Below are 20,677 nucleotides of genomic sequence, written 5' to 3' on the forward strand. Positions count from 1 at the left end.
ATCGGGTGGATGGGGCAAATTTATTAGCACTTCCTGCCAGAGGAGCTAAGGAAAGAAACTGGGTTCCCTGCTAACATTTAAAGGGACAGATACACAAACAGAGCAAGAGCAAGCAAGGTAAATTGATTTACTCATTTTAATTTGTCAACAGAAATATAAACATGTCAAACAGGACAGAGCTCTTCTAATAAAAACCTGATTCCAGCAACCTCTTTCTCTGTCTCTCTGAATGGATTCACTTAAACCCGGCTATCATTTCACTAAGCTGTAACGTTTCCGTGGTTTCTCTCCCAAGGGCCTCATGCAAGAGCCGAAACAAGTTCCAACAAGGTTTTTGGAACATGGAGTGCTTCAAGAATGAGCTTGATCCTATCCTTAACTGATGCCTATCCACACATATTTTTAAGCAACTGATTATCAGCAGAGAGAACCTTGTCAGACCATCACCTTATAAAATGTGATGGCAACTTATTTGGACCAATTCAACTGTTAACTCATCTACTCTCTGAAATGAACAAGGAATAATAATGGTGGATATGGTTCAATTGATACGTTTGATAGTGGTGAATATTAATAAAGAAATGTTCCATATTTTGTATATCAAGATTCACACTTCCCTTGAGTACCCCATTCCCCAATTCCTCATAGCATTCCCCTGCATCTTACAATATAAATTTTCTGGTAAAGGAGCCTTTGGACTGATCACAGGGCTATCATAATACTGACAAACTAGAACAACTTTCCAACGTGTCCTTTTCCTGCACCAGTTCCATAGCTTCAGATGCCTCAGCAAAAACATTTAATTTACCATATGATTAGTTACAAAAGCAAGTTTATCTTTCCATTCCAAATAACAATGCTGATGTAGTGAAGCACATTAATGTCAAAGAAGTAAAACATAACTCATGTTGCACTGAGCCAAGCAGACCAGCTGGGTAGCAAGTTTAATTCCTGGTCTGTTTTGAATTAGATGATTTAGACATTCAGACTGAGATGTTACAGTTGGTCTCGAGGCCCTGGAAAATCCACAGGTATTACCAGCACTAATCCTTGATCAGTGGCTTCCACTAGGAAAGTGTCGACATTAATTAAGAATGTGATCTTTCTTAGTTCTGCTATCTTCCCTCAAACTGGTCCCAATGTATTGATGCCCACTCTAGGATCCCAACTGTTTTTACATGTGAATTCAACCAAGCCAAGAAATGAAATCTGGATTTTCTAGTCTTTTAACACACAGAGTTTCTACCTATTGAAATGTCAACTTTTTTAGGTTTTAATAAATGAAGATCGAGTCATAGAGTAATACAGCATGAAAACAAGCCCTTTGGCCCCAGTCAGTTGGCCAATCAAGATACCCATCTAGACTAACCCCATTTCCCTGCAATTGGCTGATATCCATCTAAACCTTTCCCATCCATGTACCTGTCCAAATGTTTTTTTTAAGTGTCGTTAATGTATCTGCCTCAAGCACTTCCCCTGAAAACTCATTCCATATAGGCACCACACTCTGCATGAAGAAGTTGTCCCTCAGGTCCCCCCCTCCCACCTTAAACCATTTAGTTTTTGATTCCCCTTTCTTGGGAAAAGTGACTATCTATCCCCCTCATCATTTTTAATTAATATGTTTAAAAGCACATACTTCAAAATAGCTTTGTTTTTGCACAGAGCTGGGATTGATGTCACAGATGATATCTAAATGAAATGTTGAATATATTTCAGTCTTATTTACAATGTATAGAAATGATTTGGCAGCCAGTGGTGGTAGCTGCATAATAATCTCACCACTGACACCTTACACAAAAGAGATAGGCGATTATGCTCCTTCAAAAGAACTATTATAGGTTCTGAGAGCTGCTGTCTAAGGAAACAGAAACTTTCAGTCCCATCCCCTTGCAAAACCACAACAAAATCTGGGTTTCACATGAGTAGCCATTCTCCTAGCTATCAGCACAACTCTATGTCTAACAGTGCTTTGACCCACTGTACCAACTAGTACTCCCAGAGAAGGAAAGGCATGTTTAAATAAATGATTCATCCCATCTGCTCTCACCACTCACTCTAGAATTCAGTGTTATTACAATGAAAGCATTTGTCCCTCCCTTGGCACAAAACTGAGAAAACAATGATTTGATGAGCTTTGATTTAGAGCAACAATATTTTACCAAACATTTTCCAGACTCAAAAATCAAATCCAACACATTAATAAAAAGATTATGTTAATATTTTTCCAGTAATGACCATTGTTAACTCATTCACTATGTACGGCTAGTATTCGATATAATTTTATGCACACTGCTCTATTCCAATAATAGTGGCTGTACACACTCAATTCTTCTGACATACTATGAATATGGTAATGGTTCAGTAAATTAATAGCTGCATATATAACATGGTCCCTGGCCTAATAATCCAGAATATGAGCACAAAATCGAGCCTTGTGGCTGTGGAATTTAACCGTAATGCTTTAATTTAGAATCATCTTTGCTTACATTCTCATAACTACTCTAATCCACAAAGCGAATCAATTGCAGTAAAACCTATATGACCCACTATTGCACTTCAAGGATGAGTCCGACTGAAGCTCCCTACCCCGGGTAGTGTGGTTGACTCTAAGCTGACCAGTAAGACATTACTAAGAGCCACATTAAATAAAAGGGCAAAGGATTCATCTGACACTGAATGTAGGCATGGTATAATTGCTCCCAGTGCAGAAGACCTGGCAAAATTCTCCCCACAAACAGATGAGGACTGATGTCTAGATCAGAGAAGTTTCCCACAGACTATCCAAGCTAAAGCTTGATGTATTCATACAGAGAATGTGCTGGACTTCACCATCACAGCCCCTGAGTATATCCTGTCACACTGGCAGAGCTGGCTGTCTAATGCTATGTGCAAAGTAGTAGTTCTAGGATTACTTGGCTTCAAACCCCATAGTCTCAACGTTTAGGATGTTGGATGGGGAAAGGTGGCTCACCACCATTTTCACAACAGTATTAGTGGTGGACAATTAATGATGGGAAATAGATAAGGCCCCTGATTATCACTGTCCTCTCTCAGTTAACTAATAAGTATTCCTCCCTGTTGAATGGCATGAGAAGTATCAAGAGCACGGATACTCTGGGCAGGGACTTCAATGCCAGGAATGGTTCACTTGTATCATCATTGACTAATGGACCAACAAGCTGAATTTCAGAGTTGAGGTGAGAGTCACTGCCCTTGCCTTCAAGGCCCCTGAATATGCCAACAGGGCGCCCTGGTAAAACTGAAGTCCATGGACATCGACGGAGAAACACTCTGATGGTTGAACTAGAACTCACACAAAGGAAAATGATTGTATTTGATAGAGAACAATGATCCCAGCATCAGGACATCATTGCAGGTGTTCACCAGGACAATATTCAAGGGCTAACATCCATCTGTGATCTTCTAAAGGTAGGATGTAACAAAGTTTGCTAATGGCTGCACCACATTCAAGTCCATTTGTAACTGCTCAGGAAATGAATAATGCATTCAGAAAGACTCAGATAACATTCAGGCAAATGACATTCAGGTCAATGAAATAAAAGGAAATCTGAAAGCCCACCCTTTGCATTCAATGGTATTCCCATTACCAAGTCCCTGATCATCAATGCCTTGAGGATTATTATTGACATACAACCAACTGGAGAAACTAGATGCATGCCGGCTGGATATCTTGTGGTAAGTGACTCAGCTCCAGAAGCTGAGAAGACTTTCCACCATCCACGAGTTGGAAGTGTGAAGGACTACACACTATGTGCCCAACCAAATGCAGTTTCAACTCAATGGAATTGAGGACAAACCATGCCCCTTGATCGACTCCCAATCCTACATCCCAAATATTCGTACTGTCCACTGCCAGGAAACCTAGATTGTGATGTGTTCCAGCTACAAAATGCAATGTAGTTATTCATCAAGACTCCCAAACCTTGAACTGTACGCCAAGAAGAACAATGTAGAAGGTGCATGGGAAATCCATGGCCTGCTGTTTCCTCAAAGTTGTGCACCACCCTGACTTGGAAATATGCTGAAGGACTTTTGTTGTCAGTGAGTCTAAGTCCCTATCAAACAGCATTGTGGAAGTGCCTTCACCAGCAATGGTACTGTGGTTTAGAAGGGGGCTTGCCACTACTTCCTCAAGGCAAGTTAGGGATGGACTATAAATATTGGACTTGCTCAAGAAATAATTAAATAAATAAGCAAATAACGATAACATTGAACACTTTTCACATCCAGGCTTGAAGTGACAGCAACAGTGACAGTGACAATCATATCTTGTACACATTCATGGTTTTGTTTAGTTTGTGCTACCTCTGAGCAATTGTGAACCAAGTCAAGTTGTCTTGAAAAATCCCCAGTCACTTAACCACAAAACTATAAGCTGATTTGGTAGATCAAGTTAAGCATTTCATTGTGCTACTTGAAGAGCAGAGGATTCTGCCTTATCATCTCCCTCAGGTAAAGTGACTATTAAGTGACATGGTCTTTCTTGATAATCACTATAATGTTTGACTGCATAACAACTGCTAGATTTCAAAGTCATTTATGATTTTCCTTCATGCTCGAAAGCTTCTCGTACATGAACAAGACGAATGTAATTATAAAAGCAAAAGTACCTTTCAATCCTGTTATGTCACGTATTAAGATAATGTCTGATATTGCATTGCAATTCCAGTCTACAGGTCCTTTGATTCTGCTACTGTTAAAAAATGATTAGAGTCAGCCTTGGGTATATTCAATTAATGAGTATTCAGAAATCGTTGATAGAATTAAAATAGTTTTCAAGCTCTGAGTGAAGAAATTTGTCCTCACCACAGTCCGAATTGGTTGACAACTTATTTTGAGACCTTGGCCCTTGGTGTGGTCCCTACGGCCCCTTAGCCTGACAAGCCATTTGCCATTTTATATCCAACATGCTGTTGCTCGTTCTCCTTCTCAGTCTTTCTTGTGACATACATCTTTCCTTGTGGCTCTTTCCAAACTGCAAATATGCTACTAGCAATAGATTGATAGATAGAATGATAGATACTTTATTGATCCCAAGGGAAATTACAGTGTCACAATGGCATTACAAAGCCACAGATTTAAATATTAGTAGAAAGAATTAAAAAATAAGTTACCACAGTCTAACGGGAGGAGGGGGGTCATTACTTTTCCGGCTATAGGTTAATTCATTATAGATCCTAGTGGAGAAGGATAAGTATAACCTCCTATAGCACTCTTTGGAGCAGCACAGTTGTCTTAGTCTATTACTAAAAGTGCTCCTCTGTTCTACCAAGGCGTCATGCAGAGGGTGAGAAACATTGTTCAGAGCTGCCAGGATTTTCCATAGGGTCCTTTGTTCTACCACAGACCAGTGTGTCCAGCTTGACTCCTATGACGGAGCCAGCCTTTCTCATCAGTTTATTGAGCCTGTGGGCATCACTGTGTTAATGTCATTTTCCCAGGACACCTTTGCATAGAAGATTGTACTGGTGACAACAGACTGGTAGGACATGTGAAGGAGAGGCCTGCACACTCCAAAGGATATCAGTCTCCCCAGGATATAGAGGCCCTTCTTGTACACAACCTTTGTGTTGGTGCTCCACTCACATCGGTCAACCAGGTGCACCAAGTATGTTTTCTGCTTCTTCTTCATCATTGCATTTTCATTATATTGAATTCAGGACTTTTTCACTTCAACTTATAGATATCAATTAGTCACTATGCTGGATCATATATCTTATTTCAAGATTTTGAAATATTACAAGTATTTCCAAAAATGTTCTGTTGCTGGAAGGAGACAATTAAACATAGGTTGAAACACATCATCATTAACATACTTAGTGTTTTACTAGCCAGTAAAAACTGGAGCCTTGGCAAAATCCAAGGACTATGATTTCAAACATTGCCATCTAAACACAGCTATAGTCACTGACACTTTAATTGCAGATGTGCCTCAATTGTAAAATTATAAGATAAATATTGGATTTGGTACATATTGGATCTAGCCCACATATTACATTTCCAAACAAGCAAATGTAATATCAATTTTAGCAATGCTCCTATGACCTTTGCAAATTGATTTTTCCATTTCTCCAATTGCTGAAAATGTTAACTACTTATGAGCAAAATTGAAGGGCTATTCCCATCAGTAGGCTTATTAAGTCACGACAGCTTTAACAAGCAAAGAATCTATTTACTAAGGTATACCAACTTGGCTACTATTCTTAGATTGTAATGATGAACGTGAAATTTAAATGTGTTGTTATACATTTCTTTTTCCAAACATTCAGACTCAAACCTGGAACTACAAGTATATCTACAGTATGATTGTGACTACTTTCTTTCTTAGCAGGGTGAAAGATTCTATCAGAGAGAAATAGGACCCTTTCTCCTGTTTAGAGAAGGTCACTGCACTGACTGCATGAGGTGTTCAGTGATGTTTTCAGTGAGGTCGGAGAACAGGTTTCTTTGCTTTGTTCTTTCCATGTCCGGCACCCTGGGCCAGTATTAAACACTTTCTCTAAGTGTTGTAGAGTTTTCTTTGGACTAAATGTTCTGTTGATTGTGTCTTAGTCACAACTTCAAGGGAATGTACCTTCTGTAATGTTTTATCATCCTGACAGAAATCAGTCTTTGGCAGCTCTTTAGGACTGCTGTATGTTTTTTTTAGAACTGGTATATTATGTCCACAGGGAACTGAATTGACACTGTTCAAATTTAATTCATTTAAGATACCTACAGCAAACTAGTGGGGAAAAATTATCCTTTATTTCATCATTTAGGCTAGAATTTAAGTTGGATCCCAAAAGATGATATAGCCATTATTTCGCCATTGGTTTAATTTAAATTCAAGCTCCAAACATGCTTATGCTCTTTATTTTTACAAGTATTTGCCACTGAACAATCTTTCACCATAGCAAATGCATGTAAAGCATTTTTGCACTGTTTAGAAGACTCCCTTGTTGGATACAGTTATATATGATAGACGTGCATGAAGTTAGAGTAGATAGTATAACTATAGCTAGAAATATACATTAGTTGTCAATAGGTTTAGTTAAACAAATACGATCTCCTTTTCTGAAGAAAGTAAACATTATCCTGAGAAATATGTTCAGTTTGAAAGCTTATGGCTGTAACAACAAATAAAAAAGATTTCTTTGCATTAATCAATTAACAGTGAATTATTTCACGTTCACAAATAATCTGCCCACACAATCTATTAGTTTTTGACATTAATACACATGGCTTAGAAGGAATCCTATCTGAAGTAATTACTTTTAATTCTGATAATATAACTGAATAATATTTTATAAGTCATTTGCAAAATTAGTCTTTCCAATGATATATTAAATTGAGGCACCATCTGCCAGCTTAAGTTGGTATAAAAGATTCAATGTTTGTATTCAAATAGTAGTTCATCTGCTCTCCTATCCAATACCAGCACTACAAGAACAGGTTATGTAAGATCAACCTGTTGTTACGTTATTATTTGCAATTTGGTTGATGTGTTTGCTTATACTTCAGCAATGATTACATTTCAAATATAGTCGATTATGCCTGAAGCACTTGATGAAATCCTGAAGACATGAAAGTTGCCTAAGTATCCAATCATCCTTCTTTCACATACATACCAGTTATTGCTATATTCAGCCCCCAAGCAAACAGGCATCTCCAATGCCTCCTTAAATGACAAGTTGTCTTTTGTACAGTGGTGTGAGAAAGTTTGTGAGCTCTGCAGAATTTTCTCTATTTATGCATAAATATGACTGAAAATGTGATCAAATCCACGTAAATCCTAAAAGTGGATAAACAGAACTCAGTTAAATAAATAACACAGAAATACATTATACTTGTTCATCCATTTTTTGAGAAAAATGATCCAATATTAGAGGGTTTTTTTGGAAAGTATATGTAAACTTCTGCGGTAATGCTTTCTACAAAAGCTATTTGGAGTCAAGTGTTCCATCAGTGAGAAGAGATTGGAGGTATAGGTTGTAGAGGTGCCCTGCCCTATAAAAAAAGACACATAAAGTCAGGTTACTGACAGAGCCTACTCTTCTCAAGAAAGATCTGTTTATGCGCACCATGCCTCAATCAAAACAACTTTCAGAGGACTTTAGAAGAAGAGTTGTAGAGATGCATGAAGCAGAAAAAGACTGCAAAAGCATTTCTAAAGACCTGAAAGTTCATCCGTTCACGGTAAGAGAAATTGTATACAAATGGAGGAAATTCTGTTGCTACTCTCCCTAGGAGTGGGTATCCTGCAAAGATCACCCCAAGAGCATGATGTGCAATGCTGAAGGAGGTGAAAAAGAATCCAAGAGTCACAGCAAAATACCTTCAGAAATCTCTAGAACTTGCTAAAGTCTCTGTTCATGTTCCACTGTAAGAAAATCACTGAACAAGAATGGTGGACACCACAGAGGAAATCACTGCTCTCAAAAAAAAATTGTTTCACATCTCAAGTTTGCAGAAGACCACCTGGATGTCGTACAGTACTTCAGGGACAATGATCTGTGGACAGACGAGACAAAGACCTTTTTGGAGGAAGTGAACATTGCTATGTTTGCAGGAGAAAAGACATTGCACACCAGCACCAAAACCTCATCCCAACTGTGAACATGGAGTGTTTTCAATCTGCTTAACCCCCACTCAGGATAACAAAAGTAAAGGCTTATGAAAGCTTACAATGATGAGTTTCCTTCATTCTCCATAGACACTAAAGCATTGATATCTAAGTAATTGCTTTCTTTTGAAGTTATTTTTAAACAAATGCAACATGTTCAATATGACTCTGGATACATCAATGTGATTAACGGTCAAGAATTCTGATCTATTGATATTATGTGGGTTCTTCCTAACAAAGCAGACAGGCCCTTGGGTTTGCAGCTCATCTAAGATAAAAGTTTATCCAGAAGTAGAACACTGTGATATTTCATCAATAACATGCTGGATTGTGTGTTTATAGCTTGTACTGAGTCTCAAAGCCAGTAACTAAGAGTTATGTATGGCACACAATGCAGAGAGAATGTAAAACTTGAGACTATTGTTCACTATGTGAGGGGGTTGGTTCTGAATTTTTAGAATCAACCTCCTCACATAGTGAACAATAGTCTCAGGTGCCTCTTATAAAATTTACAAAGTCTTGTAGTTTGGGTGAAAATTTAAGATGAAAGGAATTTGAAGACCAGGTATGTTCTGGCTTCTTCATCAATCTGTTGCATTCCTGCATGGAGAAGCCCAACAATGCACGGTAGTATTTGGTAGGGAGCAAGGCACAAGGAAGTTCTTCTCCGTCACTGTAAAGCCTGCAGATGGCAAGGGCAACAATGCTTTACAAGCATTGTGCTTCAGTGCTCCGTACAAGACTGAGCAGGTCACAGCCCATGAGTCCAGTGCTGGTTGGGCTGTTTATACTCTTCTTCATACTCCTACCACTCCAGGGTAACAACTTCTACGACCTAGTCCTCAGTTCTGAAACCTTTCCTAATCCCTGATAAACCCCAGTCCTCAGGCATTAGCAGCACAACTGTAATCCCTTCCCACCTTTCCAGTTTACCCAATCATTGGCCTAGTCTCCCTGCCAATCTCCCAGGGTGAGCTCCCTACAAAACTCCCAGTTGGGTCACCTCCCAAACTGATCGGTTCACTCCAGTAACCTCCAAGTATCAACTGACCTCACTAACCACTTCCCAGCCTGATACTCATATGAGTCTCTATGGCTGATCTCCCAACAGCCTCCTGACTCAATCTTTCCATCAACCACCTCACTAGATTCCTCCACTCACCAACCTCCATGCCTGACCCCCACCAACCTCTCCACCAATATTCCAGAATGATCCTTCCACCAATTTCCTTGTCCAACTTGATTTCCTTATAAGTCACCATCTGATCCCAACTGTTCACCACTCATTGATCCACAGCCTGAACATCACACCCTCCCCAACAATCCCCTACTCATTCCAGAACCACCTGGGGACTTTTCTCTCACGGCACACCCAATCAACGCACCCTTACTGAAGATACAGTACTTGGTTCTCTTTGTGTTCTTCATAATGGCAGACTGATAAATTAGTAAATTAATTGGTAAAGTGGTTTATTATAGTCACATGTTCAAGGTACAGTGAAAAACTTCTCTTGCTTACCATTCACACAGATACATATATTCATTAAAGCAGTGCATTGAGGTAGTGGAAGGTAAAAGAATAACAGAATACACAATGCAGTTACAGAGGAAGTGCAAGGCAGTGGGGTAATAAACTGTAAGGGCAGAACAAGGTAGATTGTGAGGCCAAAACTCCATTTTATTGTACAGGGAATCGGGAATCGTGCAATAGTCTTAAAACAGTGGGAAATAAGCTGTCCTTCAACCTGGTGATGTGTGCTTTCAGGCTGCTGTATCTTCTGCCTGATGGGGGCTTGTGCAGGGGGAGAACGGAGAATATCTGGAATGAGTGGGGTCTCTGATTATGCTGGCTAATTTACTGAGGTAGTGAGAAGCTTAAATAGAATCCACAGCTTCTGTTTCCACAACTCTCTGCAGGTTCTTGCAGTCACAGGCAAAGCATTTGCCAGACCAAGCCACAATGTATCTGGTAAGGATGCTTTCGATGATGCATTGTTAAAAACTGGTGAGGGTCAAAGATGACACATCTAATTTCTTTAGCCTCCTGAGAAATTAGAGGGGCTGGTGAACTTTCTTGGCAGTTACAGACAAGGTGCAATGCAGGTAGACAATAAGGTGTAAGGTCGTAATGAGGCAGATTGTCCGAAGTTTTGACGTTCCACAAAACCATTCAACTTGTGCACAATACCTGGGCCTTTGACTTTTCCAGCACAAGATCATCAAATATTTGCTGTTCCTCCGCACATCAAAAGCAAGCTTAAAGTACCAAAAGCAAATTTTTGAGCAACGTTTTCAACTTGACTGTAGGATTAAGACCAGGAAAGTTGTAAACTGAAACAAATGGACCAATAGATGGTTTCACGTTCTCCCCACAAAGATCCGAAAGATTCCGGGAAGGTTTCCTGAGTATAACTGGACCCCTTTTCCCACACCCAATGGTAAAATTATTCATGAAATATATACTGCAAGAACCGTAGTGAACAATATACAGCAACAGTAACTACAGTAAGCCGCTCTCTGCAGAATGAAATGCCACAGAGGATGTTTGCAAATGCGCTTTAAAATAATGAATACCATAAGTTATTCATGGGTCAGCCACACTAATAAAACAGTCCATAAGTCAACAGTGGGTTAACCACTAACTTATTAATATACAAATGGTTTGTAGACTAATGAAGTTATCAGTAAATTATCAATGAGTTGAGCATTGGAAAAGTTTCAGTACTATCATCACACTGGAAATAGTTTATAAAATATTTATTATTACCATTTATTTTCCTGTAATTTCATTAGTTTAACCTGACTGAACATATTAAAAGTACTGTCCAAAAAATTCAAACGGGTTCTTCCTGCATCTCAATTTAACTTGCTGTTGATAGAGAACTGTAGCAGTTTAGCTTCTTAAAACTGACACTCTACATCATTTATATTAAAAAGAATATTTCATGGGATATATAAATATATAAAGGATAAAGATTCATGCTACATCAAACCTTATCTATAATTCCTTATCTAAAAAAACTACCTTAACCCTTGATCTTCTTGAAAGTTTACGTCTGTGGCTGGGAATTATCTTTTCAAACCAACCTTTTCTGTCTCTGATTTTCCAAACATTTCACTTCCACGTTCTTTTTGTTTCCTCTCGTCTCCGTTACTCTGTTGAGGAGTCATGATGCTGCCTCGATCCTTAACTGCACATGTTTCTTGCTTCCCATGTCCAACGGGAGGAATGATTTGTGCAGTGTATTTGCTCTCGCAGTCTGCATAAATCCCCTGATAATGATCTGACTGGACTTGCTGTTTGATCTCTGAATGAGAGTTGCACAGTTTTTCTTTCCTCTGAGCTGGGGCAGAGTCCTATTCTGATCCATGGGCTGTTCCTCCTCACTGACTAAATAAGGGCATCCTCATCTAGCTGTGCCTCATTTACTGTAACCCTTTAGTGCTGAAGGCACAGCAGTCTGTGTTAACAGTACAGAAGCTACTTTTAAACAGGGAGACTCTGACGAGAGGTTCCTTTTGATTTTCAGTATTAACAATCTTACCCCATTGTATGTTAACACTGAAATGAATTAGTAAATTAAATCAGATCCCAGTTGTTAATAAATTCTGATCACAGTGCTAGAATACAAAAGTGTTAAACTTTCAAAGCATGGTCTCTGTTGCCTTAGTAGCTCCCAGCTCTATGCTTAGTGAGTTGCTTGCAAAAGGCGTAACAGAAAGATTCCATGGTGAAAAATCAAACTATTGCTTTTGCTAACAGTACAAGGTTGACAAAATGAAGGCATTAGTTGTGTCAGGATTAGGCTGCCGTGCTTTGTCCTCCATGGACAAGCAGCCTATTGACACTTCCACTATTGACTCTATCCTATGGCCATAGCCAAGACTCTGGCTGGCTGGTATCAGTCAGCTGGTTTATCTGCCAATGCACACACCAGTCCCACTTTCTTGAATTTTAAACTGCTCCTCTGAGTGAGCAATGGGCAGCAGGGGCAGCCAGCAAAAGAGAGCAGGAAGCAAATTAATTGTGCTTTAAACATAGCTTCTGGTGCTCCCGTTCCAGATCTGAATCATAACCACCCATCAGAGTAAACAATCTACAGGTCGAAAGAAGACTGATGGCAGTGAGTTCTAAACTGTTGAGTAGAATGAATATTTGAACATTCTGCATTTTTGTGGAAGCTGTTATATTATAGAAAACAGGGGTGTATTTACATTGTGCCTTGTATGATATCACTGAGATAGTGCAAGAATTGCAAGACTCACTATGCATGCAGCAAGTTCCTCAAAACATCAATCAGATAAAGGCCAGATTATGTTTGTCAGATGTTGCTTGTGGGATAATTACTGCACTAGGCCAACTCAGATCCGCCAGGCTGCCGGGAAGTCCTGACTGCCCAGGTTTAATATTCTGAATATTGAAGGTGGGCCATGCTAGGCTTCTGTACCTGTAAGATATCCTGCAGAGACAAGAGGGGAGGGTCTCAGACCCTGCAGCTTCCCCAACAAACTTTTAAACATATTGTAGATGTTCCTAATAGTTAAGTAGTTAAAAAAAATGAAAACAAATTGAAATGCTGACAACTAATTAAAACATTAAATAAAAGTAAAATATAATACTATTCTCCACGGGAACATCAATTCCACACTGGCTCACCCTGCATTACAGCTCGAATAGTTCCCCTATCCGCTTTCTCCATCACATCAGAAAGGGGTTCAGCACCAAAGGAGGAGGCGGTCAGATGCACCTGCGTCCAAAGTCCAACACTTGGCCGAACACTCTGCAAAATCCAAGACATGCTGACGTCTGAATGGCTGCTGGCTCAGCCCACTGGTCCCAACAGCAGAATATACAAGTGTTAAATTACTATTGCAAATGTTCTGTGTCCAGCTCTGTGCTTCGCGATTTGCTTGGAAAATACATAGAGAAGGATTCCATGGTGAGCAGTTAAACTATTCCTCTTGATATCAACACGGTTAAGGCAGAGTCTGATGAGGTCAAGATAAGGCCTCTGTGCTATGTTCCCCAAAGGATGAACACCCTGTTGACATTTTATGGCCAGCATTAACCTATCCCCATGGCCTAGAGTCGGGACCATTCAAATCAGTGAGCTGGTTTATCCCCTTTCTGGGGTGTTAAGCTCCTCCTCTGAGTGGGTAATGGGCAACAAGACAGCCAGCAGAACACAGCTTCTTTGCAGAGGCTGCTTTGTATTAGTAACAGTCGCCTGTGAGCAGACAACCCCTTTAGCTTTGCAGCACTTCCTTCCACAGTTCAGACCAGACTGTCACGCCAGACTGTTGTGCTCACAGGTATGAGGCCGGAGTGAGCCCACAAAGTCGCCTAAGTATTGAGTACAAGGGTTGAAGGGGGAGAGGTTATTTTGAATTTGCCTTAGGTGTTGGTGAGGCTTTATTTGTTGTATTGTATGCAGTTCCTGTCACCTGCCTACAGGAAATTTATCAATAAGATTGAAGATTTACAAGGATATTTGCCAGGACGTGAAGACCCGAGATATAGAGAAAGGTTGAATAGGTTAGTACTTAGCTCCCTGGAGCACAGGAAAAGTAGAGAAGATTTGATAGAGATATACAAGATTATGAGAAGTATAGATAGGGTATATGAAAGCAGGCTTCTTCCACTGAGATTGGGAGAGACTAGAACTAGAGGGTATATGTTAAAGATGAAAGGTAAAATATTTAAGGGAGAACTTCTTCACTCAGAGAGTGGTGCTAGTGTGGAATGGGAGTCTATGAGAGTGGTGCTAGTGTGGAATGGGAGTCTATGAGGGTGCTAGTGTGGAATGGGAGCCCATGAGAGTGGTGCTAGTGTGGAATGGGAGTCTATGAGGGTGTTAGTGTGGAATGGGAGTCTATGAGGGTGCTAGTGTGGAATGGGAGTCTATGAGGGTGCTAGTGTGGAATGGGAGTCTATGAGAGTGCTAGTGTGGAATGGGAGTCTATGAGGGTGCTAGTGTGGAATGGGAGCCTGTGAGAGTGGTGCTAGTGTGGAATGGGAGTCTATGAGAGTGCTAGTGTGGAATGGGAGTCTATGAGGGTGCTAGTGTGGAATGGGAGCCTGTGAGAGTGGTGCTAGTGTGGAATGGGAGTCTATGAGGGTGCTAGAGTGGAATGGGAGTCTATGAGGGTGCTAGTGTGGAATGGGAGCCTGTGAGAGTGGTGCTAGTGTGGAATGGGAGTCTATGAGAGTGGTGCTAGTGTGGAATGGGAGTCTATGAGGGTGCTAGTGTGGAATGGGAGCCTATGAGAGTGGTGCTAGTGTGGAATGGGAGTCTATGAGGGTGCTAGTGTGGAATGGGAGTCTATGAGAGTGCTAGTGTGGAATGGGAGTCTATGAGGGTGCTAGTGTGGAATGGGAGCCTGTGAGAGTGGTGCTAGTGTGGAATGGGAGTCTATGAGGGTGCTAGTGTGGAATGGGAGTCTATGAGGGTGCTAGTGTGGAATGGGAGCCTGTGAGAGTGGTGCTAGTGTGGAATGGGAGTCTATGAGAGTGGTGCTAGTGTGGAATGGGAGTCTATGAGGGTGCTAGTGTGGAATGGGAGCCTGTGAGAGTGGTGCTAGTGTGGAATGGGAGTCTATGAGGGTGCTAGAGTGGAATGGGAGTCTATGAGGGTGCTAGTGTGGAATGGGAGCCTGTGAGAGTGGTGCTAGTGTGGAATGGGAGTCTATGAGAGTGGTGCTAGTGTGGAATGGGAGTCTATGAGGGTGCTAGTGTGGAATGGGAGTCTATGAGAGTGGTGCTAGTGTGGAATGGGAGTCAGTGAGGGTGCTAGTGTGGAATGGGAGCCTGTGAGAGTGGTGCTAGTGTGGAATGGGAGTCTATGAGAGTGGTGCTAGTGTGGAATGGGAGTCTATGAGGGTGGTGCTAGTGTGGAATGGGAGTCAGTGAGGGTGCTAGTGTGGAATGGGAGCCTGTGAGAGTGGTGCTAGTGTGGAATGGGAGTCTATGAGAGTGGTGCTAGTGTGGAATGGGAGTCTATGAGGGTGCTAGTGTGGAATGGGAGTCTATGAGAGTGCTAGTGTGGAATGGGAGTCTATGAGAGTGGTGCTAGTGTGGAATGGGAGTCTATGAGGGTGCTAGTGTGGAATGGGAGTCTATGAGAGTGGTGCTAGTGTGGAATGGGAGCCTATGAGAGTGGTGCTAGTGTGGAATGGGAGTCTATGAGAGTGGTGCTAGTGTGGAATGGGAGTCTATGAGAGTGGTGCTAGTGTGGAATGGGAGCCTATGAGAGTGGTGCTAGTGTGGAATGGGAGTCTATGAGAGTGGTGCTAGTGTGGAATGGGAGCCTATGAGAGTGGTGCTAGTGTGGAATGGGAGTCTATGAGGGTGCTAGTGTGGAATGGGAGTCTATGAGAGTGGTGCTAGTGTGGAATGGGAGCCTATGAGAGTGGTGCTAGTGTGGAATGGGAGTCTATGAGAGTGGTGCTAGTGTGGAATGGGAGTCAGTGAGGGTGCTAGTGTGGAATGGGAGCCTATGGTCAAGGTGCACTTCTCTGCAACCAGGCATCATAACAGCTCGACATGGCTGAAAGATCTGGTTCTATTATAACTCCAACTAAATGATGAGAGTGCTGCAAACTGAGTCACCACTTACCCAGGTGTCAGTGAGTAGTAACGTTTTATTTTCATGTGACACAGGAATATTCATGTTCCTATAGCATCGAACATTACCCCAGTTATCCAGCTTGTGAAAGAGACAGTCACAAGGAAAACTCAAAAATGTGAAGACTGACCTTTGAGCCTCACGGTGAACGGGAAAGCTGAACTGGATGACTGGCGTGTTTGGATTTGGCTGTGACTTTTATACCAGAGTATTTAATTACATTTTTCTGAGGCAGTGTGGAAAAGAGTGTCGCATTTCAGTTCAAGCTGTGTTGGTTTATTCACATTTCATTATAAAGTTCTGTATCACAATATCTACTTCAAATAGCAATCTGGGGCAGCATTGAAAATATAATAAATGTGGTCAGCAATCATTGTGTTGGAATGAAGTGTGCTTCTTACATTTCTAATTGTACATACCGTTTTACAAATATCAAGTACAGTTCCACTTCAGCCAGCTTTGTGGGTATTATTTCTTCTTTCTATCTAGGAATCAAAGTTTCCCAGAGCAGCACAGCAGCTGGGGGCAAAGTTTACAATGAGGAGATGCCAAGCCTATCTCTTATCTTTACTGTATGAAGGAGGACAGGCTGTAAGAAGCATGGTATTGTTCCAATGCTCTTAGTGAATAGTTACCTTCGTGGGCATTCCCAGCATCATTGGTAAATACTGTTAGAATACTGAACTTGACCAAGCAATTGGAGATCTATAGGGATATGTTTGGGATACGCTTCTGCCTTAGCTAAATCATAATGGTAATCTTTTGGCACTCTTTCTGTACTCAATGGAGTTTAGAAAAACGAGGAGGCTTCTCATTGAAACCTATTCAATATCGAAAGCCCTAGGTAGAGTGAATGAGGATGGTTCCTTTAGCAGGGATGTCTAGCACCAGAGGGCACACCCTCAGAGTAGATGGGTGTCCCTTTAAAACAGAAATGAGGAGGAATTCCTTTAGCAGAGTGTGGTAAGTCCATGGAATCTATTGCCACAATCAATGTGTATGCCAAGCCTTTGGGTATATTCATAGAAACATACAAAACCTACAGCACAATACAGGCCCTTTGGCCCATAAAGCTGTGCCGAACATGTCCTTACCTTAGAAATTTACTGGGGTTACCCATAGCCCTCTATTTTTCTAAGCTCCATGGACCTATCCAGGAGTCTATTAAAATACCCTATCATTTCTGCCTTTACCACTGCCACCAGCAGCCCATTCCACGCACTCACCACACTGTGTAAAAAACTTACCCCTGACATCTCCTCTGTACCTACGTCCAAACATCTTAAAACTCTGCACTCTTGTGCTAGCCATTTCAGTCCTGGGAAAAAGCCTCTGACTATCCACACAATCGATGCCTCACATTATCTTGTACACCTCTATCAGGTTACCTCTCATTCTCCGTCGCTCCAGGGAGGCCATTTTCACTCTACCTATTCTCCTAAGGCATGCTCCCCAATCCAAGCAGCATCCTTGTAAACCTCCCCTGCACCATTTCTATGGTTTCCACATCCTTCCTGTAGTGAGGCGACCAGAACTGAGCACAATACTCCAAGTGGGGTCTGACCAGTATCCTATATAGCTGCTACTTTACCTTTCGGCTCTTAAACTCAATCCCACAATTGATGAAGGCCAATGCATCGTATGCCTTCTTAACCACAGAGTCAACCTGCACAGCTGCTGCTTTGAGAGTCCTATGGACTCGGTCCCCAAGATCCTTCTGATCCTCTACACTGCCAAGATTCTTGCCATCAATGCTATATTCTGCCATCGTATTTGACCTACCAAAATGAACCACCTCACACTTACCTGGGTTGAACTCCATCTGCCACTTCTCAGCCCAGTTTTGCATCCTATCAATGTCCCACTGTAATCTCTGACAGCCCTCCACACTATCCACAACACCCCCAACCTTGGTGTCATCAGCAAACTTATTAACCCATCCCTCCACTTCCTCATCCAGGTCATTTATAAAAATCACTAAGAGTAGGGGACTCAGAACAGATCCCTGAGGCACACCACCGGTCATCGGCCTCCATGAAGAATATGACTGCCTACAATCACTCTTTGCCTTCTGTGGGCAAGCCAGTTCTGGCTCCACAAAGCAAGGTCCCTTTGGATCCCATGCCTCCTTTCTTTCTCAATAAGCTTTGCATGGGGTACCTTGTCAAATGCCTTGCTAAAATCCATACATCTACTGCTCTACCTTCATTAATGTGTTTAGTCACATCCTCAAAAAATTCAATCAAGCTAGTAAGGCACGACCTGCCCTTGACAAAGCCATGCTGGCTGTTCCTATTCAAAGCAGGGGTTGATAGGTTTCTAATTAGTTAGTGTGTTAAGGGTTACTGGAAGATGGCAAGAGAATGGGAATGAGAGGGATAATAAATGATAGAATGTCGGAACAAGACAGCCAAATGGTCCAATGCTGCTCCAACAGTTTGTTTTTTTTGGTCCTATGGCTTTAAAACACTGAATTTTAACAAATCTTGTTTGATTCCTGAAGACAGACTGAACCTGAAACGAAACAAAGGGAGATACACTGATCTTATATTGAAGAGTGAATGCCAATTCAATATGTTAGCAACTTCACTAGTTCTAGTATCCCCCAGCATGAGCTCAGCAGACTCACCCTGCACTAGATACTGACTACATACCTTTTTTTTGGAGCAAAGAAAGGTTACATAAAACTTTATTAGAGATTCATCTTTCAAACATAAAAAAGTTACACTGTCTATAAAAGGTAACATTCTCACTGATATTGTACATCCAAGGGATACACTTATACCCCATTATTTGTTTCATGAAGCAGTTAGAGATCAGCCAACTGCTGTCCAAAACAGCTGAATCAATCACAATACATCTAGTCTGGATGCTGCTTCAGCAAAAGGCCTTCATTGGTGACAAATCACTCTGCAGCTTTCGAACCAGTGTTTTTGCCATCGCAAGTTACAATCTTCACTTTATCCACTTTGACGAGTTCAGTAACCTCTCGGAATTCCACATCGTTCAGGACAAATGTCCTTACATTATCACCGAATCTGCACATATTCAAAGAGCCCCTGAAGTTGACTCGATTGCGTACTCTCTGCGCCAAGGCGTTGTTGATTGGTTTGTCAACCTGTAACAGGACCTGGAGAGCCATTTGAGGGGTGATCTGCTGGGACTGGATCAGCTCATCCAGGCTCTCCTGCAGACTGTTCCCCTGCGTCGTGTTCTGGTACAGCTGATACGCCATCACTGCTGCCATGTAGCTTTAGCTGTGGGATTCCTTACTACAGCAGAGCTGAAAACTTTACCAGGTGCTCATTTCGGTGCCTTGTTCTCATTAAATTAATTAACTTCCATGAAAGTGTATGAACTGATATTTCAGAATGAACACTGATGTTTCTTCCCTTTCGCTGAACTTCCACATTAACCAGGGATTACAGACCGAGCGATGTTACACACAGTCAAAGAATGCAGATGGAAAGAAGTCAATTTATGGTCTTTATGGACACGAGCAGCTCTAGCTGTCAGTATGCAGAATGTTCCACATCTAACATCTGTCATCTGGATTGTAAAATGCTTTTAATGCCAACATTAATTTTGAGCAGTGAAGTTGAAAAGAAACTTGCTGGCAGCAACCTGCCTAGATCAAAAGTTTGATTTTAATTTTCTGCTAAATCTACTAATTCATATAGTTTGTTGCAAATGAGAATTATTTTGGAATTCATTATGTTTCAAACCCATTTTGTCAAAAGCATATTCTTCTGTTTCATATACATTCTTCTACAGTTATGGATTTCACAACATACTGATCCAATTCAGCTTAATTCAGTTTTGCCTAGTGATGGATCCAATTAGATTCCTCATTGCTTCATTATCCATTACGTTATGGTAAATTGTTGATAGGAACCATTGTCTCATGCTCAAGGACACAATCAATCCAAAGCTGCTGACTTCATATTTGAAACTTTTCATATCCTAAGCCTGAATAAAATGTTCAAAAACCAGATATTGGTGGACTGAAGCTCTGATTTAAATCACTTTCAGAATCAAAGGCTCATCCACATAACATTCTAGTAATTATAACTCTAGCAAAATCTATAGTACAAACTTGTTCTCATAATGAAATTGGTGTTAACAATAATCTGAATGTTGACTGATCAAACAATTTGTTATTAATTAAACCCATGGCAATGTTGTGTATGGAGTATTCTATAATTTATATTATGGGCCAGAACAACCCATTTTAAGGCATGAAGAGATGGGTCAGAAGTTAATACCAAGAAACTTACCATAAACTCTGGAGATGATGCACAATCAGAAGTTGCAACTTAAGCACATTTATTGCTCCTCCAATGTGGGCATTGACATTTACTGTGGTTCAACTCCACCACTCAAGCAGGCTTGGATGGTGAATGATGGTAATGAATCATCTATG

At 41.1% G+C, this 20,677-nt stretch overlaps 2 protein-coding genes across 2 annotated transcripts in view; both read right to left on the reverse strand.

The window, feature by feature from the left end:
* arhgap20b (Rho GTPase activating protein 20b) overlaps positions 1–11,862 on the reverse strand; it is a 99,940-nt gene extending 88,078 nt beyond the window's left edge. The window contains exon 1 of the mRNA XM_059976988.1: positions 11,717–11,862. Coding sequence (XP_059832971.1) covers positions 11,717–11,800 — 84 coding nt within the window. The 5' untranslated portion in view covers positions 11,801–11,862. The remainder of the gene's footprint in view (positions 1–11,716) is intronic.
* A 7,166-nt stretch (positions 11,863–19,028) lies between these two features.
* LOC132397718 (transcription initiation factor IIA subunit 2-like) lies at positions 19,029–20,342 on the reverse strand. The gene has a single exon (XM_059976487.1). It carries the CDS (start codon positions 19,499–19,501, stop codon positions 19,160–19,162), a length of 342 nt encoding a protein of 113 aa, XP_059832470.1. The 5' UTR covers positions 19,502–20,342; the 3' UTR covers positions 19,029–19,159.
* Between the last annotated feature and the right edge of the window lie 335 nt (positions 20,343–20,677).

The sequence above is a fragment of the Hypanus sabinus genome, chromosome 8, assembly GCF_030144855.1.
Source record: "Hypanus sabinus isolate sHypSab1 chromosome 8, sHypSab1.hap1, whole genome shotgun sequence".
Classification (NCBI taxonomy): domain Eukaryota; kingdom Metazoa; phylum Chordata; class Chondrichthyes; order Myliobatiformes; family Dasyatidae; genus Hypanus; species Hypanus sabinus.